At 34.9% G+C, this 26,406-nt stretch overlaps 1 protein-coding gene across 1 annotated transcript; it reads left to right on the top strand.

The window, feature by feature from the left end:
- The first annotated feature begins 384 nt into the window (after window positions 1-384).
- On the top strand, window positions 385-2,281 carry LOC143584398 (uncharacterized). Its single transcript, XM_077066468.1, has one exon. The coding sequence runs from the start codon at window positions 417-419 to the stop codon at window positions 2,079-2,081; it is 1,665 nt and encodes a 554-aa protein (XP_076922583.1). The 5' UTR covers window positions 385-416; the 3' UTR covers window positions 2,082-2,281.
- Window positions 2,282-26,406: the final 24,125 nt, after the last annotated feature.

The raw sequence follows: 26,406 nt of genomic DNA, 5'->3' as shown, positions 1-26,406 counted from the left end.
AAAGTACCAGATTCAATACATTACTACTACCCAATACCATTTACGCTTCCCGACTTTTAGTCCAACGTACTTCCACAAACCACACAACACAAAGCTTGACACAATTTACAACGGATTATTATATAATCAAACGAAGCTACTTAAATAATAGTATAATACCGATCAAATAATATATAGAATCGAAAATGATAATTTTGGTGATAATAAATTTATTCTGGTTGGCAGTTTGGGAGTTGGTAACAAACAAGCAATGAAGCATGTGGCTTACTCTACACTTGTTGCACGTAAACCTCACTCCCTTTATATGCGCGTTTGCTTTAACTTTTATCTTTCATTTCCACACCGCTACTCAACTCTCCTATTTCTACTCATCCTAATCACACCTACGCGCGCGCACAAACAACCAGTCAACCACAATGAAGCTGCCGGAAAACCAAACCCACAACTCCGGCGACCCTCATCAAATCCTTGAATCACTAATTCACTCCATCCACCACACCCAATCCTTCAAAGGCAAATGGTCTTTACTCAACACAAAACTCTCCGACCTCAAAACCTTACTCTCCGATATCTCTGACTTCCCGCCAAATCCCATCTCCGACGGACTTATTCGCTCCTTATCACAAACACTCTCCGACGCTTTCAACTTATCCGTAACATGTCACACCGCTAATAACCTCCCAGCCGGAAAATTAAAAACGCAAAACGAAGTGGATTCCGTTACTGCCAAAATTGATATTCATATTAGAGACTTGGATGTTGTGATCAAGAGCGGCGTGTTACACGACGGCGTCGTTTCGTCCGGTCCGGTTTCGAAGAGAGACTCCGTACGAGTGGAAGCGAGAAGTTTGGTGACTCGGTTGCAGATCGGTTCGGTTGAGTCTCGAACCTTCGCGTTGGACTCGTTAATTAGGTTAATTAACGAAGATGATAAACACGTGTTAATCGCCGTTGCTCAAGGAGTCGTTCCGGTGTTAGTACGGTTACTGGATTCCGGATCCACGTCGGATATTAAAGAGAAAACGGTTACGGCAATCGCTAGGGTTTCGTTACTTGACTCAAGCAAACACGTGTTAATGGCTGAAGGTTTGTTACTAATGCATTACCTAATCAAAGTACTTGAATCCGGTAGTGGATTAGCTAAGGAGAAAGCGTGTGTTACGCTTCAATCGTTAACGCTTTCGAAAGAAAACGCGAAGGTAATCGAATCACGCGGCGGAATCTCGTCGTTGCTTGAGATCTGCCAGTCCGGTACGCCGCCGTCGCAGGCCGCGGCGGCGGCGGTCATCCGTAACCTAACCGCATTTGCCGATTCGAAACACGGTTTTTTTGAAGAGAACGCGGTTTCCGTACTACTAACGCTAGCTCGATCAGGCACGGCGTTAGCGCAAGAGCATTCGATTGCGTGTTTAAGTAATTTGATCAAAGGAGATGATGGTGTTATTAATATGAAGCTGTTAATTGTTAGGAAACAAGGATTTAGTGTGATGAGGACGTTTTGGGACTCGGCTCCAGTTCGGAGTTTAAGCGTTGTTGTGGAACTGTTAAGCGAGTTAGCGTCGGATCAACAGTTAGTCGAACCGTTGATATCGAACGGGTTCTTGCCTCGTTTGCTTAACGCGTTGAATTGTGACATGTTAGGTGTTAGGACTCATGCTGCGGAAGCTGTTTATAAAATCGGGTACAATTCGAAAACTAGGAAGGAGTTAGGCGAGTCAGGGTTTATTCCGCCGTTGATTCGGATGTTGGAAGGGAAATCGGTTGAGGAAATTCAAGCTTCGGCTAAGGCGTTATCGGTTTTATTAATTTATACGGAAAACCGAAGGGTTTATAGGAAGAATTTGCAAGGTGTGGCGAGTGCGGTTCGTCTTTTGGATCCGTTAATTACGAATTTGGAAAAGAAATATCCTGTTTCGATTCTGCTTTCGTTAACGCATTCGAAGAAATGTCGTAAACAGATGGTGAATTCGGGTGCTTTGGGTCATTTACAGAAGCTTGTAGCAATGGATGTTGAAGGTGCTAAAAGTTTGCAAGAAGCATTTGGTGGTGGGAAGTTGTTTGGTGTGTTTAGAAGGAAGTAATGAAGATTTTGATGATCTTCAAAGTTTCATGTAAGTAACAAATTACACTTGTTAATTTTTGTTGTTAGTTTTGATTTTGGTTTAGTTGTTTTTGAGATGTTGGTTGTTGTGCCATTGTTGATAAATTTATTGGTAGCAAGTACTAAAAGTTGATGAATATAATGACTACATGATGTTGAATGGGATGAAATTGAGGTCAATGTTTGTTTGGTGACCTAACATTGACCATGTCATTTTCTAAATTTGTGCACAAGGATGACTCATATCTTGTGGCATTTTATTAGATTTTATTTGTGGCATTTTATTAGATTTTATTGTATAATAATGTGTATAATTTTATAAAATACTAGAAAATGATTATGTTGGACTGGTTTTTGATGTAAAATTTGAGTTGAACCACTAACTACGATTTTAGAAAACGGAAAATCAGATTACTAACTGGTTGATGCTTTTACAGTTTAAATCCGGTTTTACCGGCCCCTCGTTGTCGTGCCATTTGGCGGGTGTGGGGGTCGGGTTTTATCCGGTGAATCCCTCAATAGGTGGACCGCTAGGGGCTCCGTCCATCCAGACTAGTGGCCGGCTCGGGCTACCTTTAGCCAATGGGGGCCTCGTACGGAGTACCCGGCGTTACTTAGTTGGTTGTTCAAAAAAAAAAGAAGCAATTATTATTTTGTTTTTTTTAATTGTTGCTTTGTAGTCAAAATTGTAAGATGATACAGAAGTTTCAAACCTTCGAACGAACCATCAACCAACAAAACTGTTATATTGAATTGTATAAATCTCAAATTGACCGACTTGATTCAACATGAAACCCTCCTATCAGTTTCAACGACTTATAAAAACCCACCCTCAATCTATCTGTAAACGTTCTACTTAAATTTTATTTTTCTTAACTTTTTAAAACTTTTTAGCATACCAATTATACCCTTGCTTTAGCCTCTACATTATAAGGGGGAAGCAATAAATTAAAAAGGATCTACATCTAATTAAATTAAGGACAAATTTAGAAGAATAAAAAACTAGTAAATTAAGTACAAGCATAGAAGAATAAAAAACTTGGAAATCAGTAAGTTAGAAAATTTATTTTAATTAAGTATTTTATTAAGTAATTTTAACGTGTAATTAACATATAACTAGTGTTAGGACCCGCCGCAACGCGCGGGAGTCAGAATACCGGAAAAATGTTTTGTAGGAAAACTACCATAATTCTATTTCTAGATTGTTATAGCATATGGCCAGAGAACAACACAACATTTATAATATAGAATATTAAAAAATGTTGCCACAACTATCATAACATGTTATGTAACAAAATTCAACTTCTTAATTTAACATATTATGAGTTTAACATGTTTTGTTAAACTGTAGGAATAAAAAACCGCATTTCTATATCAAAATGAACATTGATTAAGTTAGATGACAAATGCAAAAAAAACCTTGTAAGCTGGCTTAAGTTGATATTTGACCGGGTTTCTTTGTTATGTTTCTTACACCATGGGATCTCCACTAATTTCAGAGAACATCAATTCATTGGACATCATCAATGGTTTCGCCCGTGTTTATGTATTGTGATATGTCCTCATAAAACACTCTTCAATGTTTTGGTACTCATTCTCTATCTATCTATATCATAAAAGATATTTAGTGCATGCCGGTCAATATGTCTGGGCTGGGTCTGGTTCAGGTCAGTATGTACTTGCAAATGGATGGGATTAACACGATAACATTTATAAGCAAATATTTTCACTCGTTTTATTAATCTTATAGTTTAACCCATTTTGACATGCTATATATAAACAGACAATGGGCTGAAGTAACATCTAGAAAGCAATAAACTTGCAAACCTGTGATAGAATAATTGGGGCCTCCTTGTGAAGCAAATAGCTTTTGAGACTTCATCGTGTCCACAATTTTAGTTGTGAAGTTTTGCATGTAAAGCTACAAACATGAACAGAATAGTGTGAACAATTTTTTTTGAGAAATAGACATCTTTTAAAATTGGGATAACTCACATGACAAAAGATAGTTACCTAACACAACAATATCTTTTGGATCATCATCACATCCATTTGTTTAACTTTCAAACATTTAATACTCATGAAATTATAGTGAAAATCAGATCTGACCATACTGCAGGTCTCAAAAGAAGCTCAGTCGAGCATCATAGCCGTCAATTCTCATCTGCGTATCATTGCATTAATATCGAAGTATGTACAACCGACTAAACGTAATTGTATAACCTGCTCATGCAGTATACCTGATGTGGACGCAATCAACAAAGTAATTGTACCAATAATCAAATCTTCTCGCATGGGTTTTGGCTGTTACATGATTAACAAACATCTAAACAAACCAAGAAACACAACATGGTTACATATCTAAAAGTGGTAACGTGAAAGAACATCACCCACTTACCAGAGCAAGCGGTCTAACATAACTCACATTTGCAGTCTGTTTCATGTTCAAAACCAAAGTTAAAATAATGTCACATTAATTTTCACTCACGCATTTTATCAAACACCTTGTATGCACAAACAGTCAAATAAAATTAACAAATTACCGGCACTGCATCTCGAAGTTCAACATCCCCTTGCTCACGATAAGCCAATGGATCGTTTCTCATTGAACCTTGTAAACAATTTCATAATAAGCCCGCCCATAAACACACCAAAAGCTGTAGACTCTAGACAAAACTCTTTTACAACATCAACTGCATAAAGTTCAACGCTGTAATGGAATAGAAAGCAGGTACAAAAAGGACAGCCAAGCTTTTGCACCACCGACCCTGAAATTGTAATATTATAAATAGTTAAAGAAGCCCTATTTTTGTTATTATTAGAATAAGAATCTTTCCTATTTCACCATGGTGCATCATCATATTTTAATTCCTTACAGAAGGTTATTTTGGGAAATCGTCCTAATATACATACAATTGTGGCTGTTTCAACAACTTTCAAGTCTATTTCATAGCCTAATTTCTTTGATTATGGGCCCATGGTGAACATCAGTTAGGATGTACTTTATGAATTACAAACGGTACATCATAGCCTGTTCAAACATGTTAGATTTAAAAAGGAAAATCACAAAATCAACGTTCTTAACAAATACAATATCAAAATCACCATCAATTTTGTTATTTTATTTTTATTTAAATGATAAAAAGCTTCATCTAATGCAGACCTGGTGTTCTTGTGTGTTGACTAAACTAACACACAAAACTTAACTTCTAGACTAGATAGTAAACATATCCCATTGCTTAATGGTGATGTTATTTAATAAATAATTAAAAGAAAACAAAATTTGATTTTGATAAACCGTACCGAAACCAAATCTATCGAGCGTCACTCTGAACCAAATTGACAACCTTTTTTCTTGCTATGAACGGAATTATGAATCAAATTGAGTATGCACATTCTAACCTGACTTTGATATCTTTATTGGTTCAGTTGTATGGTAGTATGAATTTGACGTGAATGCTATTATCTAGAGTTGCAATAATGGCTTCATGGTAGGGGACATAAAACACTAAAAAGAGGCCCTAGGTCCAATCAAGACATACAACTTGTCTTTGTTATACAACTAACTTTTCTATAGCGACCGTAAGACTAGTTGGTATGGGCCACATGGTGGGAAACTTTTCAAAGAACAAGTATTTATTTTTATCACTCCGGCTGATATGACACCATCTTCTTTAACTAATGGTTTTATAATCTTGATGTGAATGCTGCCCAGCGTGTATGATAATAATATCTTAGTGGTAGGACACATAAAACACAAGAAAGAGGCCCAGGGTTCAATCCCGACATCACACCCATATTTGTCTACATATATTTTTTCGTATTGATCACAAGACTAGCGGGCATGGGCCATGTGACGGAAAACCTATATCAGTTTTATTTCAATTACTTTCAAAATTAAATAACATAATTTATTTCAATTAATTTCATCACAATTCATTTCATTTTTCAACCAAACATGTATATTTGAATTTCGATTCCTAATTCCCACAAATCCTGCAAACAGAACATGTTAAGAATGAAATTCAAAATCTTGTTTCGGGCAACCAAACACATCCTCAGGATTTTGGACCGGAATATAGCCGAATTAGGCTAAATATGAAAACTTTTTTTAATTTTTTTAATTTTGACTAAACAGAAAGCTGATTGGCTGAAACAGAAAATTGGCTGTTAGAAGAAATATAGTAGGGTTAATTGTTTTTTTTTCTTGTAAGGCAGTTGGGTAATTGGGTTAATTGTTGAACAATTGTAACATACTGCACCTGGGCCGTTCTAAGTTTACAGTTAAATGGACTTTCGACAAACCCAATAAGTTATGGGCTTTTTTTCCATCACAACGAAAAGAAGACTATGGACTTATGTGAGTTGTGGGTTTTGAACTTCTTTCACATATTGATTATTGACACATAAAACATATTAACGAGTCTATTTTGGGATTTGGGAATATAAATCAAAATGTTAAAAAACGGAACATTTTTATACCAATCTATAACATATTAACGAATAATGAGTATACGGGCTTATCATAAACCCAATGAGTTACAGGCTCTGTAAACCGAACAATGGTTTGATATATGGACTTACTAATCTAAAACATGATCCACAAAGGTGGTGTTTGTATTTACGTTTTGAAATTGATGTATCGGATTACTTGCTGAGACACATAGTTAAAGTTATTAGTTTTTAATGTGGCTACACGTCTCATACCAGAGGTAACAAAAATTATGATCTTAGTTGCACATATTAGATCAAGAAATTTTATACAAGAAAGAGTTGTAATCTTTTTAAGACCCGTTTATGCCGGAAAAAAAAATAAGGTTTATGCTTTCTTATGTGCATTGAAAGCTGTACTTTTCACGAACGTGTCACCATTGATAATATCTTCCAAAACAATACGAAGTTCCAAAAAGCCATAACCATTTTATTTAAAAAAACATTCTAGAAACGTTGGGATTGAATAAAATCAGAAACGAACTTGGTTAGTAAAAGACTACAAGTGTATGAATAAAATTCACTTGTTGAATCGTTGATCATAAATCATTAGCTTATTTGGTTCCTAACCGACCAAAATACAATTTAATGAAAATATTTTTTCTTGTGGATCTATTGTCAAGTCCTTAGTAAAGCCCAAAGGGCTTGTAACCAGACAGGATTCAAATTAGTTTTATTTGACATTAAACAATACCATGAACTCAAACCCAAATTATTAGACTAGCGACAAAGTATATTTTAATTGCTTATGCTTATAACTAGAATTGTGAATCAAAACCGAGTTTACCTAACTAACTGTTCTGGTTTGGCATGGCATCGTTCTTCGTTAAGTTTTATGGTTTTGTGATTTTGGCGTGACATATAACACAAGACAAGTCACTCGGTTCAAACCCGACATAAAAACCGTTTTTGTTATACACAATTTACCTTCTTGTATTGACGATTTGACCCTAATTCCGACATAAAAAATGTTCCATAATAATACCTTTTTCCCTTTACCAAATTCACCATTTCTCCAATAAAATGTTAAAATATTATGTTGAAAGTTAAAATCAATTAAAGAGGCTTAACTGGTAAATAAAAGACCTATTGTACATTTGTAACTCAAATAGAATAAAAGACATAAAGCAGATTTTCACATACTATTTAGAAGGTACTTATAATCCTTGTAGCAATGTCTCTAGAGGTGCAAAACCAAAGTAGATCCAGATACGAGACCGATCCCGATACCAGTTTGCGTGGAACTAGTTCGGATCCGAATGGAGAATCGATCCACTGGTTTTTAATCTGATTTAGTTTTGGAAGAACTGGTTATGAAAATGTTTGACTCAATCTGAACTGGTAAACAAATGTCGCACATGGGCCGTTTGAAGGATGCAGTTATATAGGCTTACAAAAACGCACATAATTTATGGGCTTTTTTCTATCAGAACTTAGTTTAAGCTAGATGATTGTGGTTTAGAGTCAAGTTATTCTGCGGAAAATAAGTGAGAAAAACGAGAAAGATTTGTAGTCACACAAAAAACTCTCAAAAAAATATAAAAAAAATAATAACTCAAAATTTAATAAAAAAACAAAAAAAGTAAAAACACAAAAATGTTTCCACCGTCTTTGTCGTCTCTTATTAAAAAAAAAAGACACAACGGTGAGTGAAAAAGATCATTGTGTCTTTTTGTTTATCATTGTGTTTTGTGTATATTTTCGTTATTATTTTTGTCTTTTTTTGACATTATGTCTTCTTTTTTCTTTATATTATGGTGCTCAAAATTGTGCTATATTTTGTTCGGCTTTATGTTAAATGTTGCGATCAATTGTGTCTTTTTTAGTTATAACTGTGTCTTTTGTTCATTTTTGTCATTGCTTCTTTGATCTCCACATTGTGTCTTTTCGTGATTTTTTTAACGTGAATGATGACGGAAACATTTTAGGTTTTTAAATTTTTTTCGTTTTTTATTTATAATTTAAGTTATGATTTATTTATTACTCCCTCCGTCCCATTATAAGTGTCCTAGTTTGATTTTTGAAGTCTTTCTTGTTTAACTTTGACCGACAATATTTTTTTTTGTGTTATATAATACTTGATGTAAAATATATGAATGGATTGGGTTTTAAATGTATTTTACATTGATATACTTTTCATCAAGTATTATATGACACGAACAAATATATTTACGGTCAAGGTTGCAAAAGAAAAACTTGAAAAGTCAAACTCGGACACTTATAATGGGACGGAGAGAGTATTTATTCTTAAGGAATTTTTTTTGTCACAAATCATTCTCACACTTGTCATTTTTGTCTCCCTTTATATTTTAATTTTACCATGTGGATTTATGGGTTTTAAACTTCTTTCAGATTTAAGCGTTTTTACAGGTATTCGGGCATATATGAAAATAAAAGTTTCTGAATAAATTTTTTTTACAAAAGATTAGGTTTTAATCAATTAAAACATTTTTGTATAAATTATACTATTTTGAAAGGTTAAAATACAACCTGTTTTTATTAACTAGTAATTACGATTTGCGCGTTGTAGCGGGGTCGCTAAAAACCGTTAATGCGTGGGGGGTGAGGGGGTTAAGTTTAATTGCATTTTTCATTTCCCTCCCTTAATTTTGAGAAATGACATATATTATCTGAAAAATAACAGGGTTAATTCTCGTTAAGAAAATGCTCAGTAGAAGCCAACATGTTGAAAGTTGGGACAAATCTAGGAAATGCCCTAAATTGGGATTAATTTCGGGCAATATGCCAAAATTTAGATTATTAAAATCGAATGTCCTTATATTAATATAAGTTTACTAAGAAAAAATAATCGAGTATTTAGTAGGAAAAAAATACATGTAGTAACAAAAAAGTGAATCAAATAGAATTTAAACAATACGTTATATATAAAATTAAAACTAATGTTCATTGATTTAAGCATTGAATTAAAACAAAATGTTATATACTCGGGTATTTTGTACAAATATTTACAAAAGTTTAATTGGATTATCTCACCATACTGTTGTGCCTTTGGGCAAGTGTTTACGGACATTTACTTTATGTAAGAGTTTTCCCATATCAAAAGAAGAGTATACTCCAATGTAATAAATTTTGCCAGTAGCCTATTTAAAGGATTTATTAACCGTTTAAAAAAAGTATGAGAAAAAACAAAACATAACGCAACAATAAAAAAAAACTTAAATATGAAAACAACCTCAATCACAAATTCACAATCATCATTAACAGCATCTAATTGTCGTTATTAATCCATACATAGCACACGTCTCAAAGCTAGATAAGCTTACTAAAGCACATCTTTTTTATGTTTAATCACAACGCACCAGGAGGGTATGTCCATGGGACCCACTACAGATTATTCGTGCTGACATGGCAAAAGTTATTGGTGGAATCTTAGCAATGTTGATTGGCTTCATAATAATAAAGCAAAAATTATGGTGGAAAATTGGGAAAAATATGGGATGTATTCCTTAACCAAATTGGATGTGGGTGACACGTCAGAAAGTGGCAATTAGAGGACCCACTGACAAAGAGTCATGTACCTTAAAATGGGAAGTATGAGCAAGTGTTTGCGTGGGTCAAGTGGATCATAGTCTAAGGTGCTGTTTGTTTTTGCAGACATAAACTGTCTGCAAGCTGATTTCATCTGTTTTCATGTCTGCAACTGAAGATGTGGTCTGAAGATCTGCAAGCTGAAAATATAAGACTGTTTGTTTTTATAAGCTGATACTGTCTGCATAACTGTCAAACTTATCTCACAAGATAGAAGTCATTTATTCAAGTTACATCTAGTTTTTAGTCTTTGCTTGCCATGCCGATTTGGTTTTGGTGGGTGGTGGAAGGTGGTGGTGGTGGATGGTGGTAGTGGCGGCGGACGGTGGGTAGTGGCGGTGGATGGTGGTGGTGGACAATGGGTGGTGGTGATGGATGGTTTTGGTTGGTGGTGGACGGTGGTGGTGATGGATGGTGGTGGTGGCGGTGATGGATGGTGGTGGTGGTGATGGACGGTGGTGGTGATGGATGGTGGGTGGTGGACGGTGGTGGTGATGGATGGTGGTGGTGGTGGCGGACGGTGGTGGTGATGGATGGTGGGTGGTGGACGGTGGTGGTGATGGATGGTGGGTGGTGGACGGTGGTGGTGGCGGTGATGGATGGTGGTGGTGGTGGCGGTGATGGATGGTGGTGGTGGTGGGTGATGGATGGTGGTGGTGGCGGTGATGGATGGTGGTGGTGGTGGCGGACGGTGGTGGTGATGGATGGTGGGTGGTGGACGGTGGTGGTGATGGATGGTGGGTGGTGGACGGTGGTGGTGGCGGTGGATGGTGGTGGACGGTGGCGGCGGGGTACGGGGGTGGTGGTGGCGGCGTACGGTGGGTGGTGGTGTTGGCGGACGGTGGTAGGAGCAGTGGATGAGAGGGTGGCTGCAAAGGGAGAAGAGTAGGGTTTTTTTGTGAAGATGTTTTAAGCAAGATTTCCTTGCTTTTCTTTTAAGATGAAAGAAGATAACTTCAGATCTGTTTTAAGAAAAAAAACAAACAGTCTTCAAGGGTAATGTCTGCGCGCCTGCAGACATTAGCTCCCTTGAAGATGTTTGAAGAAAAAACAAACACCCCCTAAGGCTATTCTCATTGGCAATCTAAGACTGCAAACCCTTAGTTTTTTATTAAAAAAAAAAAGAAAAAATGTCTTTAATTCACCGATCGGTTCGGTGGCTCAAACGAGATTGCAATCTCAAATTTGGCCAACTTGTGATCACATGTCATAATATGAGTGGATGTAATTACTTTTTTCTTTTTTATTCTCACCAATTAATTATATATATGTATATTTTGGTTTTTGTTTTATAACTTATTATATTTAACTTAAAAAAATATATAAAAACATAGTTTTACTTAGTTTTCTTTATGAACATTCCGGTATAAATTTCGTTAAAAATGGAGTTCGTTTAAAAAATCGTATATTTTAAATAAACTTAAAATTTTATCCATTATTGAATAAGTATGTAGTTTTGTATCATTAATATGTGTAATTTTGAATTTCATGCTACGATTGTAACTTATTTTTATCTATTTTATAAAATGTTTTTGATTAATATATATATATATATATTTAAAGTTTTCAATCAAATAATATATTTAAAAAAATATAATTACGTAATTATATTTATATAGTTAATCAAAACTAATTATAAAATTGTATGTTTTTAATAAAAAAAAGGATGAGATTGGGTTGTTAATGGGAGTAAAAGATTGGGATGTGTTAAATTATGTAGATTGAGAAGAGAAAGAAATTAATTTTATAACGTGAGATTGGGATTGTGAGATTGTAAATGGGCAATTAGTAGACCCACTGACAAAGGGTCATGTACCCTAAAATGGGAAGTATGAGCAAGTGTTTGAGTGGGTCAAGTGGATCATAGTCCTAAGTAACCATCCAATTTGGGACATGAGATGACACATTTTAATGAATAATTGATTTCACATATACCAAAACCTATAATGTTATCAACATGTCATATTGGGATACAGTCTATACAAATATATTCAATAATTGTTGAGTTAAAGTTAAGAACATTAGGTTGCTTTAGAAAGACGAAAAGTAATCATTATAACTGATTATGTGTATAAACGAAAATAACTTTGATAGAAGAAACACTTAGGAATTAATTTAGTAGGGTTATATATACACTTCCTAGGGTTGGCAAGTTTGGCTTTTCGGACAGGTTCAATAACAAATCAACCATGCCTTTGGGCAAAATTAGTAGCTAATTTCTAGTGTACTTGGTTAGCCAAACCACACCAGGGAAAGATACATTCTATGGATTAAAAGGCGCTCTTACAAAAATAACATAAGTTTAAAGAACGAACAACTATTATTTTCTCTAGCAAATCCGAAGTAGGAAGCCGATTTAGTAGTGCTCGCCATACGAAAAAAATTGGCTTTAATGGGCACCGAATTGTTTAAGTTATAATCAACATCAAATGGTGTGAACATGTTAATTTGTTTCAATTAAAACCCAATACTCACAAGGGATGACAGTGAAACACGAATACGATGGAAAAATTCAGAACCCGACATAATTGGGACGACAAACCTGTGACACCCTGCACTTTCACGTTAACACCGTTAACCCAAACTCCGTTATCTTACACGTTATGCATAACATTTACACGAGTCAAAACGGGTCACACACATGGTTCAGCAGATTGCGCAACAAAAAGTTTTTTCATGGTTCTCTCAATTCATTAATCCAAATTGTGCAAGTCCAATTGGGTTGTCTTCTAGACTCATAATTATAAGTTTCAGAACTGGAACCAACCCGTTTTAACTTTCCAAGAAAGAGTTATGTTGTTGGGAAGACAGACCAGAATCTAACTCCACGTATCAGCTTTGACACATGTTTTAGTAAAATCATAAAAACTATTCAAAACTTGTCCAAAAATTAAAATATTTACTTTTCCGGAAAATAGACTCAGAATAATACATTCTAGAATCAAGAATCGATCAATAATCTTCGATTAACACCAAGTTACACGCCAATCAATAAATGAAAATGAACCTGTCAGCAAACTGTTGTCATCAAAACTCAAACCCTAACATGTTTATGTCATCCCTAGAGTTCTAAATCATCAATTAACGTTATAATCATCAAAGTTACAGAGATTCAACATCTAGGGTTTCACAATTACTCATCAAAACATAAAAATTGATACATAAAACTTACCAATTAACATTATGAATCAAGTGAATCACTCAAAGACACCACTAATTGCAAGAATCAAGCTTGAATCGAAGGGTTTGTGTGTGTGTGGGTGTGAGGCTGAAGGTCGATGGTTTATGGGTGGGGATTAGGGTTGGTTATTTTATTAACGTTATAATTAATCATATTTACAAGAATGGTCATTCTAGAATCAGTTTTGGCTTTAAACGAACTTTATAACACCCAAACCGGATTATAATGAGTCATTACGAATAAAATACTAACCAATTTAATAAACCTAAGCCTCATTTTTCTTTCATAAATATTAATTTGTAAAAGGTGAAAACATACAAATTACGCGCAATCGATCACAATTTCATGAAACAAGGTATGAATTAAAAACGCAATAATTTAGCATGTATTTTCACATAGATAATATTATAAACAAATGCTCGAGATGTTATCTTCTTATTTAATAACTAATAGCATGTTAAGCGAGCTTAATGCACTAAATCGTGTAACACATAAAATCATCTAGCACATAACAATTAAATCTGAATTATTTAAACATATCTGACTCGACATTAATCACCAACGTGTACTAACAGAACCATGTGTGTGACCCGTTTTTGACTCGTGTAAATGTTATACATAACGTGTAAGATAACGGAGTTTGGGTTAACGGTGTTAACATGAAAGTGCAGGGTGTCACATTATCCCCTTGTTGAAAGAATTTTCGTCCCGAAAATTGATAGGTGCCGCTAAGTAAATAAGTGGACTCCCTGTCTATGTGTATGATCAAAATGAAATTAAGTAGACTTTCCGTCTATATGTACGATCAAAATAAAGAAAGTAGACATCCCGTCTATCGATTAGTGTCACTAACGCTTGGGCAAAGTTGCCAATGTTTAAAAAAAATAAAAAAAAATTCGGTTGTCACATCATCCCCTTGTTAAAAGAAATTTCGTCCCGAAATTTTGATTATAATAATTTGAGACCGTAACGATAATTTATCGATAATAAAAGTGTCAAAGCGCATGGCAGTATAAAAAGTTTATAAATGTCTTGCGTGAATGATTTTTGTGATGCTTTATGAAATTTGAGATTCATGGTCTTTGGTGGAGTACCGTTCTTCAAGCTCAAAGCGATAGAAAACATGCTTAAGGTGCTAAGGTCGGTTAAAGATCTGGATCTAGTCCCCACCGCTAGCATACTGTTAGTGCTTATATATAGGGTGTACCGCAGCTAACCCACCACACTAATAGAACATTGCAAGTTACTCCTATCACCGATCATTACTTTGCCAATGTGAACTATAACTGAAGAAGAAATAGAATAGTCTGAATATGTTCCTTAACTTTAGCCCGAAGGATATAACTTAGGTGTCTTGTCTAGGTTCGTATCCATAAGAATAATTGCATTGCCGACCAGATGCTTTGCTTCATTAATTATAGATTTAACGAGTTTGGTTTGTTACGGAAAGGAGGGTTTCGAAAATGGAGAGCCTTACTCCGGCAGAGGTTGTTCTTTCCGGTTGGTTGCATGATGGATTTATTCATCATATGTGCGACATAAGATGCTTCAAGTGTAGAGACAATTTCTTATGTGAAAGAAGTTTCAAATCAAGATTCCGTACCACGAGAAAGAAAAATGGAAAAACAAAGTGAAAGAGTGCTTATGTGTTCATCACAGATAACGTCGTTGCAGGAGGGTGATCTATTATTCGGAAATGGTGTCCATACGATAAAGGTCGGTTAACACAATGCTTAAGGATTTGAGACAACATGATTATCGTGTAGAAAGTCTTATTGTAGAGTTTGTTTCGATAGAGCAAAAACATGTAAGGCTGAGGGTTGAACATAGGTCAGAAAAGTAGAATCAAAAGGGAATCCATAGTCAGAGCATAAGAAATAGGTTGTCAATTTACGAGGCGTTCTTCAATTTCCGTGCACAAGACAAAGCTGAAGGTCCAACCATGAGATTCTGGAAAGTTTTCAATCAAGAGGGTTTTCTTAACCAAGTTTTGATGAGGTTCACAAATTCTTGGAAACACTTATAATAATTAATCAGGATATAAAAAAAATTTCAATAATGAAAATCTAGGGCTCGTCGTCGTCACTTTAGATGACAGAGTTTAGAGTTCAAAGAATTTGTTTTAGAAAAATGTTTACACAATGGAATCCCATCTCACACTAGTGTACCTATAGATTCACGATTACGTTCCGGACCGCACTCGTCAATTTATCTTACATTGGGGTGTTATGTCCTTTCCATTATGGCTTTATTTGATAGTGATGATATCATAAACATAAGTAGTGAACGTCAATAAGGTAATGCCAAAAGCATAGGAAAGAGGGAACTTGTTATCGATGTATTCAGTATCTAACTAAGTCTGGTAATCACTGCCATTCTTTGGTGTTACCCAGGGTGTTGCCGTGTGATGACTCCTCATATGCCTCCTCCTTTCACCGGTGCTAGAATGGCCTCTTCTGAGTTAGGGTGGCTTCAAAAGACATATCAAGATGCAAAGCAAGGCACAAAATAACAAGTTAAAAGATATCTTATCAGCTAGGGATGTTGACATGGTTATCGTGGGCATACCAGTGACATAGTGTGTGTGTGTGTGAATGCAATATATGTATGTATGTATGTATTTAGTGCAATGCATGAAAACAATGTACTGATGGGTTGACACGTTTGAAAAAAATGTAGTTGAGCTTTAAAAAGGTCATAGACCGGTTTATCGAAAACAAACCGAGTTCACTATAACCAATGGCTCTGATACCAATCTGTCACACCCTCAAATTTCGACTAACTGAGTTTTACCGTGAGGCTCGTGACATACTAGGATCCAACCCATTCGTTATACCAAACAATCATTTAATCTATAAAAAACACCATTTGAGTTTAATCCAACTAATTGGTAAAACAAAAACAAATCAAACAGTTCAAAAGTTTTGCGGAAGCGTTAAAGTAAAACAATAAACCATGAGCTCAAACATGCACAACCCATCAAATGTAAACAATGTGAAATAAAAGTTCATGCAACAAGTGTGACTCCAAACATAAGCAATGCAAACCCGCTCCTTAGCACATCTAGCAACCTGGGTAAGTATAAATACTCAAGGGTCAACACGAGGTTGGTGAGTTCATAAGTTGTTGTAAAAAGTAGTATATACAGTATAGATAGTATAATTAGCATAAGTAGTGTACGCATAAGTAGATTAAGTACTTTTCGAATATACCAGGGTAGCTAACCCATTTACCAGCTACTAGACGTTTAAACCGAAGCCGACTGTGTGTATGCCTTCTTACCAGGTATATCACAAAACACTGGCGCAAGTATGTTAGGACAATTTACACCCGTACGACCTCCAGTCGAGTTTTAGCAGGTGAGATTTGTCAAACCCAGTAGTACTACTTAAATTTCCCCGCGATCCCATCCTAACAGTTCAAGGTATGTAAGGACTTTAAGTGATATGAGGGCATCTAGTATACACTTGTGATATATAAGAAATTACATAAATCCAAAATAAGTTGCTGCGTTTTCCTCCAGAAAACCAGTATGTAAGTACGTCCGTGTTTTCAATCCAGAAAACATGTATAGTCAAATGTTTTGTGTTTTCAATCCAGAAAACAAGTATACTAAAATAGTTTAGTGTTTTCAATTCAGAAAACATGTATACAAAATAGTTTAGTGTTTTCAATCTAGAAAACAAGGAAAATGTTTGGTGTTTTCTTTCTAGAAAACAAGTATACGAAAATAGTTTTGTGTTTGTGTCAAAGCTGATACGTGGAGTTAGATTCTGGTTTGTCTTCCCAGCAACATAACACTTTCTTGGAAAGTTAAAATGGGTTGGTTCCAGTTCTGGAACTTATAATTATGAGTCTAGAAGACAACCCAATTGGACTTGCACAATTTGGATTAATGAATTGAGAGAACCATGAAACAACTTTTTGTTGCGCAATCTGCTGAACTGTTGGTACCTATCTGCAATGATTGAATTATTGTGAGTTTTGTATGCATGAGAAAATATAATAAAATTTGATACATAAAACTTACCAATTAACATTAGGAATCAAGTGAATCACTCAAAGACACCACTAATTGCAAGAATCGAGCTTGAATCGAAGGGTTTGTGTGTGGGGGGTGTGAGACTGAAGGTCGATGGTTTATGGGTGGGGATTAGGGTTGGTTATTTTATTAACGTTATAATTAATCATATTTACAAGAATGGTCCTTCTAGAATCAGTTTTGGCTTTAAACGAACTTTATAACAACCAAACCGGATTATAATGAATCATTACGAATAAAATACTAACCCAATTTAATAAACCTAAGCCTCATTTTTCTTTCATAAATATTAATTTGTAAAAGGTGAAAACATACAAATTACGTGCAATCGATCACAATTTTATGAAACAAGGTATGAATTAAAAACGCAATAATTTAGCATGTATTTTCACATAGATAATATTATAAACATATGCTTGAGATGTTATCTTCTTATTTAATAACTAATAGCATGTTAAGCGAGCTTAATGCACTAAATCGTGTAACACATAAAATCATCTAGCACATAACAATTAAATCTGAATTATTTAAACATATATGACTCGACATTAATCACCAATGTGTACTAACAGAACCATGTGTGTGACCCGTTTTTGACTCGTGTAAATGTTATGCATAACGTGTAAGATAACGGAGTTTAGGTTAACGGTGTTAACGTGAAAGTGCAGGGTGTCACATTATTACCTTGTTGAAAAAATTTTCGTCCCGAAAATTGATAGGTGCCGCTAAGTAAATAAGTGGACTCCCTGTCTATGTGTATGATCAAAATGAAATTAAGTAGACTTTCCGTCTATATGCACGATCAAAATAAAGAAAGTAGACATCCCGTCTATCGATTAGTGTCGCTAACGCTTGGGCAAAGTTGCCAATGTTTAAAAAAAATAAAAAAAAAATTCGGTTGTCACAAAACCCATCCCATTATGGTTTGGGATTAGTTTTGAAATTTTTCATGAGTTTGGTACGGTTTTAGGATTTCTAAAATACTCGATTACCCGATAGCATTTATCTAATTATATACTCGACAAAAGTTTTTATATATGTATTTTAAATATATATTTATATAACTTGGTTAACGGTAGACTTTATGAATGTGTCCGTAAAGTTTTATTAAAAGGTGCTGCTAAACGTACCACCCTCTCATCTATTTTTACTAAACATACCCCCTCCCTCAAATTTTACATTAATATAATTCAGACCTTTTTGTTGTTTCTTTTGTCATTTTGTTATACTTTATTATCATTATTATTTTTATAAAAGCCTTTCTTTTTCTATTTTTATTTAACAATTTTTTTATTTATCTTTTTATGTATATTTAAAAGCCTTTACTAAAAACATATTTTTCTTACTTAGAAAAATGTTTTTTTTCTTATCTAAAAAACGTTATTTTTCTTGTTTTATAAAAAATGTTTTTTTTCCTATAGTTGTTTTAATATTTTTAGAGAGCGTTTTTTAATTAACGGATAGTTTACATTCTTTTATAAAAAAACATATTATGTTTTATAAATAAAAAGGTTAAATAACATACAACTTGATAAAAAAAATTGACTTTTGTCTCAGGTAACATTAATGTCATGTATTTAAACCTAACAAAAAAAGTCAAATTGTTTTGAATATATTTTATAAAAAAAATAAAAAACTAGCTAGAGAAAACACACAAAACTTTTTAATACATGTAAAAGAATAAACAAACTTAATAAGATCTTAAAGAAATAAAATAATAAAATCAATAACAAAAATATATAAAAACTGTAAAACAAAAATAAAAACTTAATAGTTTTTTATTTAGTAATTTGAGAAAATTATAAAATAAAATAAGGGGACTAATATGTCAATTACAAATATTAAGGGGAAATGAAAGTTAGAGGGGGTGTATGGATAGCAAGGAGGAGGGGGTACGTTTAGCCTGACCCTTTAATAAAATTATCAGGTATAGCAATTATTATCATTAGCCTTTAAATATTATTAGTTATTCACACATTAAATTCAAATAGTAGGATATGTGACATCCATTCATATCAAGGTGAGTCTTTGTGAATAAATAAGCAAATGCCTTAATTAAAATTATATTCTAATTTCCAAATTTAGTTTGGCCAGGTATACCTTACGATTTTTTTTTGTCAAAACCTGATATAAAAACCCGACAAGTAATTGCCTGCTAAAAATCCGACGGGTTTGAGACGGGTTATGATAATCAGGTATGGGTTTGAAAATACCTAAACCCGATCTATTGTCATCCTTAATACTCACCGGAATCATTTAAAGAGTAGAACCACCCATCGTTGTCATTCATTAGCTCTACCTTTATTTAGATGGACTCAATATTCTCTCTGTATTTGTCTCGGACCCAACATGCAATCCCCTCTTCTATTCACTAAACAAAGTAGGATTCGAACCAAGCTTCCAACAACTCATTATGTGTCAAATACAACACAAAAAGTTTACTAATTTTTATTAAACGTTGTATAAAATTACTTATTTTGTTACTTTTATTTTTAACTTGCAAACAATTTAGCCATGCTCAATAAACAACTATTCTAATATAATATTCTTGTTAAGTTATAATTGAAAGATTTTTTTTGTGTGTGTATTAATGAAGTGAGAAATATAACTATATGATATTTTTCATCTAACTCTACCTCTATGTTTTCAAGATCCAACACCAACTTATTGAAATTATCGGTATGATCTTCTAGAGTCCAATAATAAGCCATATGCAACATGTATAATCTTTCCTCAAGTAAAACCGATTGGACAACGACTTAGTCATGTACAATGACTCCAACTTCAACCAAACACCGGCTGCATATGTTTCATTTGACACCTCATAAAGAGATCAAAAAGACTCAGGGTGATTGCACTATGAGCCTTCTCAAGTGTATCCCTTATCGATCAAAGCCTCTAACATGTTAGTTTCACCCAACAGAGCATCCATGTCTCGACGAACTAACAATCCCCACATCTTAACTCTCGAGGTTGAAATCGTTTCTCCCATTCGTTGACACCGTATTGATCTTCAATTGCGTACGATCGAAATGTTTGAATCGAGCCACGCCTTACCTATGATACCATTTGATATAAATACACAAAAGAAAAAGAATAATCAAATGTTAATTATTACAAATCTCGATACTTATAGGTCCCGAGCTGGATCTTGACGAGACTATTGTGATCGACCAAAGGTGCAGACACCCTTTGGTTAATAAGTACGAGAATAATAGAATACGAACGAGTAAAACACAAAGTAATTACTTCAAAATACTCTTCTATTGATTGATTAGCTCGGTAACAATTAACAACACGGAAAACTCAGCGCAAAACAGCCAGAGGAGGAACAACTAAAAACCTAAAATCGAACTTGACTCATAAACTCATCAAGTTCATTGTTTATAGACCTGGCGAATTAACCAAGTTAGCCAATTAGTAACTTCACTAACTATTAAGCTCTCTCCAACCTAAAGTTTGATTACTTTTTATAAAACCTTAATTAATACCAGTTATTATTATTATTATATATAACACAAATTTTTTGGACTAATAAAGATGGATTATATCTTTGGGTCAAGTTATTCTACAAACGGGAACAAAAATGAAAATAATGAGAAGCCATAATTAATTGACACGTGTCAAGTATGGACAAAAAGAAAAAGAGTATAAAAGTAATATTACACATTTTCTCTATCCACATGCAAGTTACATGTTAATCCCTCCATCATTTTTAAACGTCTATAATTTTTTCATATGATATTTAAAAAAAAAAATTCACCATATTGACAAACGTTTTTTACCTTTAACATGAGTATAATTTTGTTACATAAGAGTAAAAAATAATTTACGTCACTGTGTCTTTTTGCTTACCCTTGTGTCTTTTTTCGTTATTGTGTCTTTCAACTGATAATTGTGTTTTTTTCGCCATGTGTCTTTCAACTAATCATTGTGTTTTTTTAAATACTAATAACATCGTTGTGTAATATATATATATATATATAATGAAAAATACCAACAAGTTATCTAATACATAAAACATAATGATGAATAAATATTACACAATAACCTGAAACGTAAGACACAATGCAAATATATATAACACAATAGCCTGAAACGTAAGACACAATGGTAAATACATATAACACAATGACCTGAAACGTAAAACACAATGAAATCTACACATTACACAATGGCTTGAACGTAATACACAATCAACATAATATTAATTTTTTCAAATTAAGTGAATATTGAGCATAATGACTAAAACACAAAGATAAGTATAAAGCAAACGTCGAGCACAAAGACACAATGACGTAATCTTAGTTTTAATTTTTATCTTTAATATTAGTACAATTGAAAAACACAATGACCAAAATATATAACACAATGCACGGTAAAACACAATGGAAAACCAAATAACACAATATAAAAAAACCCGTCAACTTTTTTTTTTATTTTTATATAACAATATGATATTCATATTAAAGATTAAAAAACGCTTGTTATTATGATAAGAAAATGTCGTATGAAAAAATTATAGACATTTTAAAATGATGGAGAAATTGACATGTGCCTTGCATGTGGAGAGAGAAAGTCATCATAAGTGGGTTATTACCTTCAGGGTAAAGTTAAAATACAAATGACAACAAAAATGAGAAGTGTGAGAAGCAATGTTTTCAGACCCGACCCGGACGTCGACCCGGACGACTTACCGGGTCACAGGTCAGACAGACAGGGAGGTCAGACCGGACATTGACCCGGATAATATCATAAATAATATAAATATACAAAGTATATTACATGATAAAAACGTGTAGCATGATTATATATACTTTTATAAATAATAATAATAGTAAAGATGTAATAAATTTGCAATGAAATGAGGTATATATATCAATGGATTATGTTAAAAATTAAATAGATCATTATGATATGATAGATATAAAAAAGAAAAGAATATAAGAAAACAAATAAGAAAAGGTTAGTTTAAGTTAATTATGATAAAAACTAAATGATAAAAACCGTTCGAAAAAATGATAAAAACTAAATTATAAGGATGAAACTGTAAATTAAAAAAGAAAAATAGGGTGACAATAGTCAAAAATATAAAGGAAGAAGTTTTCTTATTTGACTAACCCTAAAATTTGCACAGCCGCTCCTTCTATTACTCCTTCTTAATCTTCAATTACTCATTCCTTCTTAATCTTCAATTCTCCGTATTAAGATTTTAACTTCTCCAATTGTCAAATCAGACAACAAGCACGCCTTGCGCCCGTGAAATCCAAGCTTGCTGCAATACTTGTCTGAAAACTTGCCGGATTTTTGTCCGTTTCATTTTTGATTTAGTAATAAGAGGGTTTTACCGGATCGACCGGCGGTTCACCGGTTCCGGCCGAACCGTGAACCGTCAGACCCGGCCGGGTTTTTAGAGAACGGGTTATATAATGCGACCCGGACCGGTATGTCTAGCGGGTCCGGTCGGACCGGGCAGACCGGCCGGTCCGGTCCGGGTTTCAAAACATTGGTGAGAAGAAATCTAATTCATTGATCTTAGATTTGGATGGTGGAGATTAATTTGAAAATAAAAAATTGATGAAAAAGACATGAAGATAATAACCCACCTATGGAGATTAATTTGAAAATAAAAAATTGATGAAAAAGGCATGAAGATAATAACCCACCTATAGAGATTAATTTGAAAATCTAAATTCCTAATCAATTTCAATTTCCAATTTACATTATCCAAATATCAAATAAACCATAACCAATCATTCAAATATCCAGTCGCATAAACAATTCCAAATTAACAATTCATATAAACAATTAACAATTATAATTTTAGATAAAAGTAGAAGAACACATAAATTGAACAAGGAGAAGTCGAACAGTAGAAGAGGGACTGAGAGAGCATCGGACGTCGGCTACTCGACTGTAGGCTGGAGGTCTAGTGACCAGAGGAGGGCAACTGGGGGTCGGGGAAGTGTAGGGTGGAAGCAACGGCCGAATGAAACTTTGTTTTGTCGAATGTTGATGCCCTGTCTAAAAACCAAACGTCCAACATCAGATAACAACGAACAATGGTTTTATTTGGTTTGAACTTTAATTTTGACGGGCTTTAATTGATTTTAGCTTTTAATTTGGTTGGATTTTATACAAATAGAGATAACGTTATATTTTTTCTCAGGGGTAGCGAATTAAAAAAAAACGATCAAAAGATTAATAAATTTTCACTGACAACAAATATTGAGGGGTAGTGGCGGCTACCCCTAGTTACAAGCTAGGTTCGCCCCCGGGTTGCATTCTATCTTGAAAACATATATGATGGATTTTCATGCATATATAGAAGTTGAAATACTTATTAGGGCCACTCGGCCCCCGCCCATCCTAAGATCATGGAACATGTTCATGTTTTCTATTTTTTGACTACAAGATATCTAGAAGAACTGCAATCATTAATCTAGGGCATATATCATATGTACGTCATTCTTCTAGATCGACAAGAAAGTTATAAAACATTTGTCGAAATTAGTTCTCTTGTAACTGAAAATATGTAAGTGTAATACATATAATACTGGAACTCTAAGGGGGTGTTTGGTAGAGAGATTTGAGGGTGGAGAATTAGGTTTCTCTTGTTTGGGAGAATTAGGCGGAGAATTGGGCGGAGAATTGGTTTTCTCTGAGAATTGGGTGTAGGCAAAAAGTAGAGAAATCCAATTCTCTCCATTTGGAAGAGAAATGGAATTCTCTCTGCTTCTAAATCGCGTCTCTGCTCTACTCCGTTCGCGTATGATGATGATGATGCTCCGACCGGCGATGGTGATGATGATGCCGACGTCCGGCACGGCGGCCGACGCCGCAGCCACGTCCGTTCGCGTCTCTGAGCCAAAACGAAACCCTAAATCGCGAGGCGGTGTTGCGAGGCGGAACCCTAAATCGCGGTGTTGATGTTGCGCGGCGATGATGATGACGCTCTACTCCGTTCGCGGTGTTGCGACGCGTCTCTGAGCCACCATTTCTCCACCATGATGATGCCGAGGCGGAACCCTAATCACGTCTCTGCTCCCGTTTCTCCACCCATTTCTCTATTGTACCAAACAAAGGAAATGATTGTCAATTCTCCACCCATTCTATTTCTCTCCAATTCCATTTCTCTCCCATTTCTATTTCCATTTCTTCCCATTCTTTTTCTCTGTACCAAACACCCCCTAAGTTTAGCCGTATTTTTGATATATTATTGGCTGAAGATTTCCGGCCACACCTTTAAAGAATACATATTACGTCTTTAGTCGTCAGTCTTAAAATTAAAATCTTTCAGTTAAGAACCAGATTGATCATATGTTTATGTGATGCTGAATTGAAAGAGAGATGTGGTGGAAACTGTCATTATCCTAATAATTTGCTTTTGATACATTTGGTTTTCTGGCTCCAGAGGCTGTGAAATTTTTTAGTAGGGTTCAGCGCGTCGTACACGGAACCATTTCAGCTTCTAGGTCCCAAACCTTCGTTTTTAGCAGGATTGACTTTGCTATTCAAAAGGGGGTTGCGACGTAGCTTGTTGCCCGTTTGCCTGCCACTTTATTGTAATCGTTTTATAGTAAATTACAACCTAATAATATAAAGTGAATGAAATAAAATTAATACAAAACAAATGTTAACCATCTATTTTATAAACTTATTAAGGGGGTGTTTGTTTTTTCTTCAAACATCTTCAAGGGAGCTAATGTCTGCACGCGCGCAGACATTACCCTTGAAGACTGTTTGTTTTTTTTCTTAAAACAGATCTTAAGTTATCTTCTTTCATCTTAAAAGAAAAGCAAAGAAATCTTGCTTAAAACATCTTCGCAAAAAAATCATACTCTTATCCCTTTGAAGCCACCCTCTCATCCACTCCTCCCACCACCGTCCGCCACCACCACCCACCGTACGCCACCACCACCATCCCCCACTGCCACCGTCCACCACCATCCACCGCCACTACCCACCGTCCGCCGCCACTACCAGCATCCACCACCACCACCATCCATCACAGCCACCACCAATCACCACCGTCCACCACCCACCACAACCGTTCATCACCACCACCACCCACTGTCGGACGCCATCACCGTCAACTACCACCGTCCACCACCCACCAAAACCGTCCATTACCACCACCCACCAAAACCGTCCACCACCACCATCCATCGCCACTACCCACCGTCCGCCGCCACAATTTTATTATTATATTTTCTATGTAACTTGAATAAATGACTTCTATCTTGTGAGATAAGTTTGACAGTTATGCAGACAGTATCAGCTTATAAAAACAAACAGTCTTATATTTTCAGCTTGCAGATCTTCAGACCACATCTTCAGTTGCAGACATGAAAACAGATGAAATCAGCTTGCAGACAGTTTATGTCTGCAAAAACAAACAGCACCTAAGTGTCGAATACATGAAGGAAACAAGACAACCTTAATCGTAATCAGAATTAATTAATAGCATGGATTTGTCAAAGCTAGGTATATATTTAAAGTATCTTTGACTTCGTGTCTTTTTCTTTTTATATTCAAAAAGAAAACAACTACCACATTCCTTTCCATCAATCATAATCTATCATCACGTGATCCTCCTCGTCATCTTTGTAGTCGTCAGTTCTTCAACGTCACACTGTATATCGTCACCATCGGAATACCACACACGTACATCCTTCTCCCGTTTACAGGCCATCATCGGCGATCCAAAACCTCCCTTCCACAAGCACCTCATAGCTAGCTAGATCAACACAGTTTTTAGGGTTGACCGTTGACCAAGTGTTTTTTTTTTCAGGTTGGTGAACACAATTTATTTCCTGAGTAATTTATTTCCTGAGTACTTATTACAAGTGAAAGGGAAATATTTTAATAATATTAACACAAACCAAACTACATTTAAATAACGGGTAAACGAACAAAAAACTGCGTCGCTACTCTTTTTGAATCGCAAAACCTATGTTACTAAATATATATATATAGTTTAGTGATGCTAATGACCGTACGTGCGAAAAGGAAATTCAACGGAAAACGACCCGTCAAAAA

The sequence above is a fragment of the Bidens hawaiensis genome, unplaced genomic scaffold, assembly GCF_021521415.1.
Source record: "Bidens hawaiensis isolate Kalapana, Puna unplaced genomic scaffold, B.hawaiensis_p1.1 tig00033114_1, whole genome shotgun sequence".
NCBI classification, from domain to species: Eukaryota; Viridiplantae; Streptophyta; class Magnoliopsida; order Asterales; family Asteraceae; genus Bidens; species Bidens hawaiensis.
The sequence above is the reverse complement of the archived record's forward strand: the minus strand, read 5'-3'. Positions and strand labels throughout refer to the sequence as shown.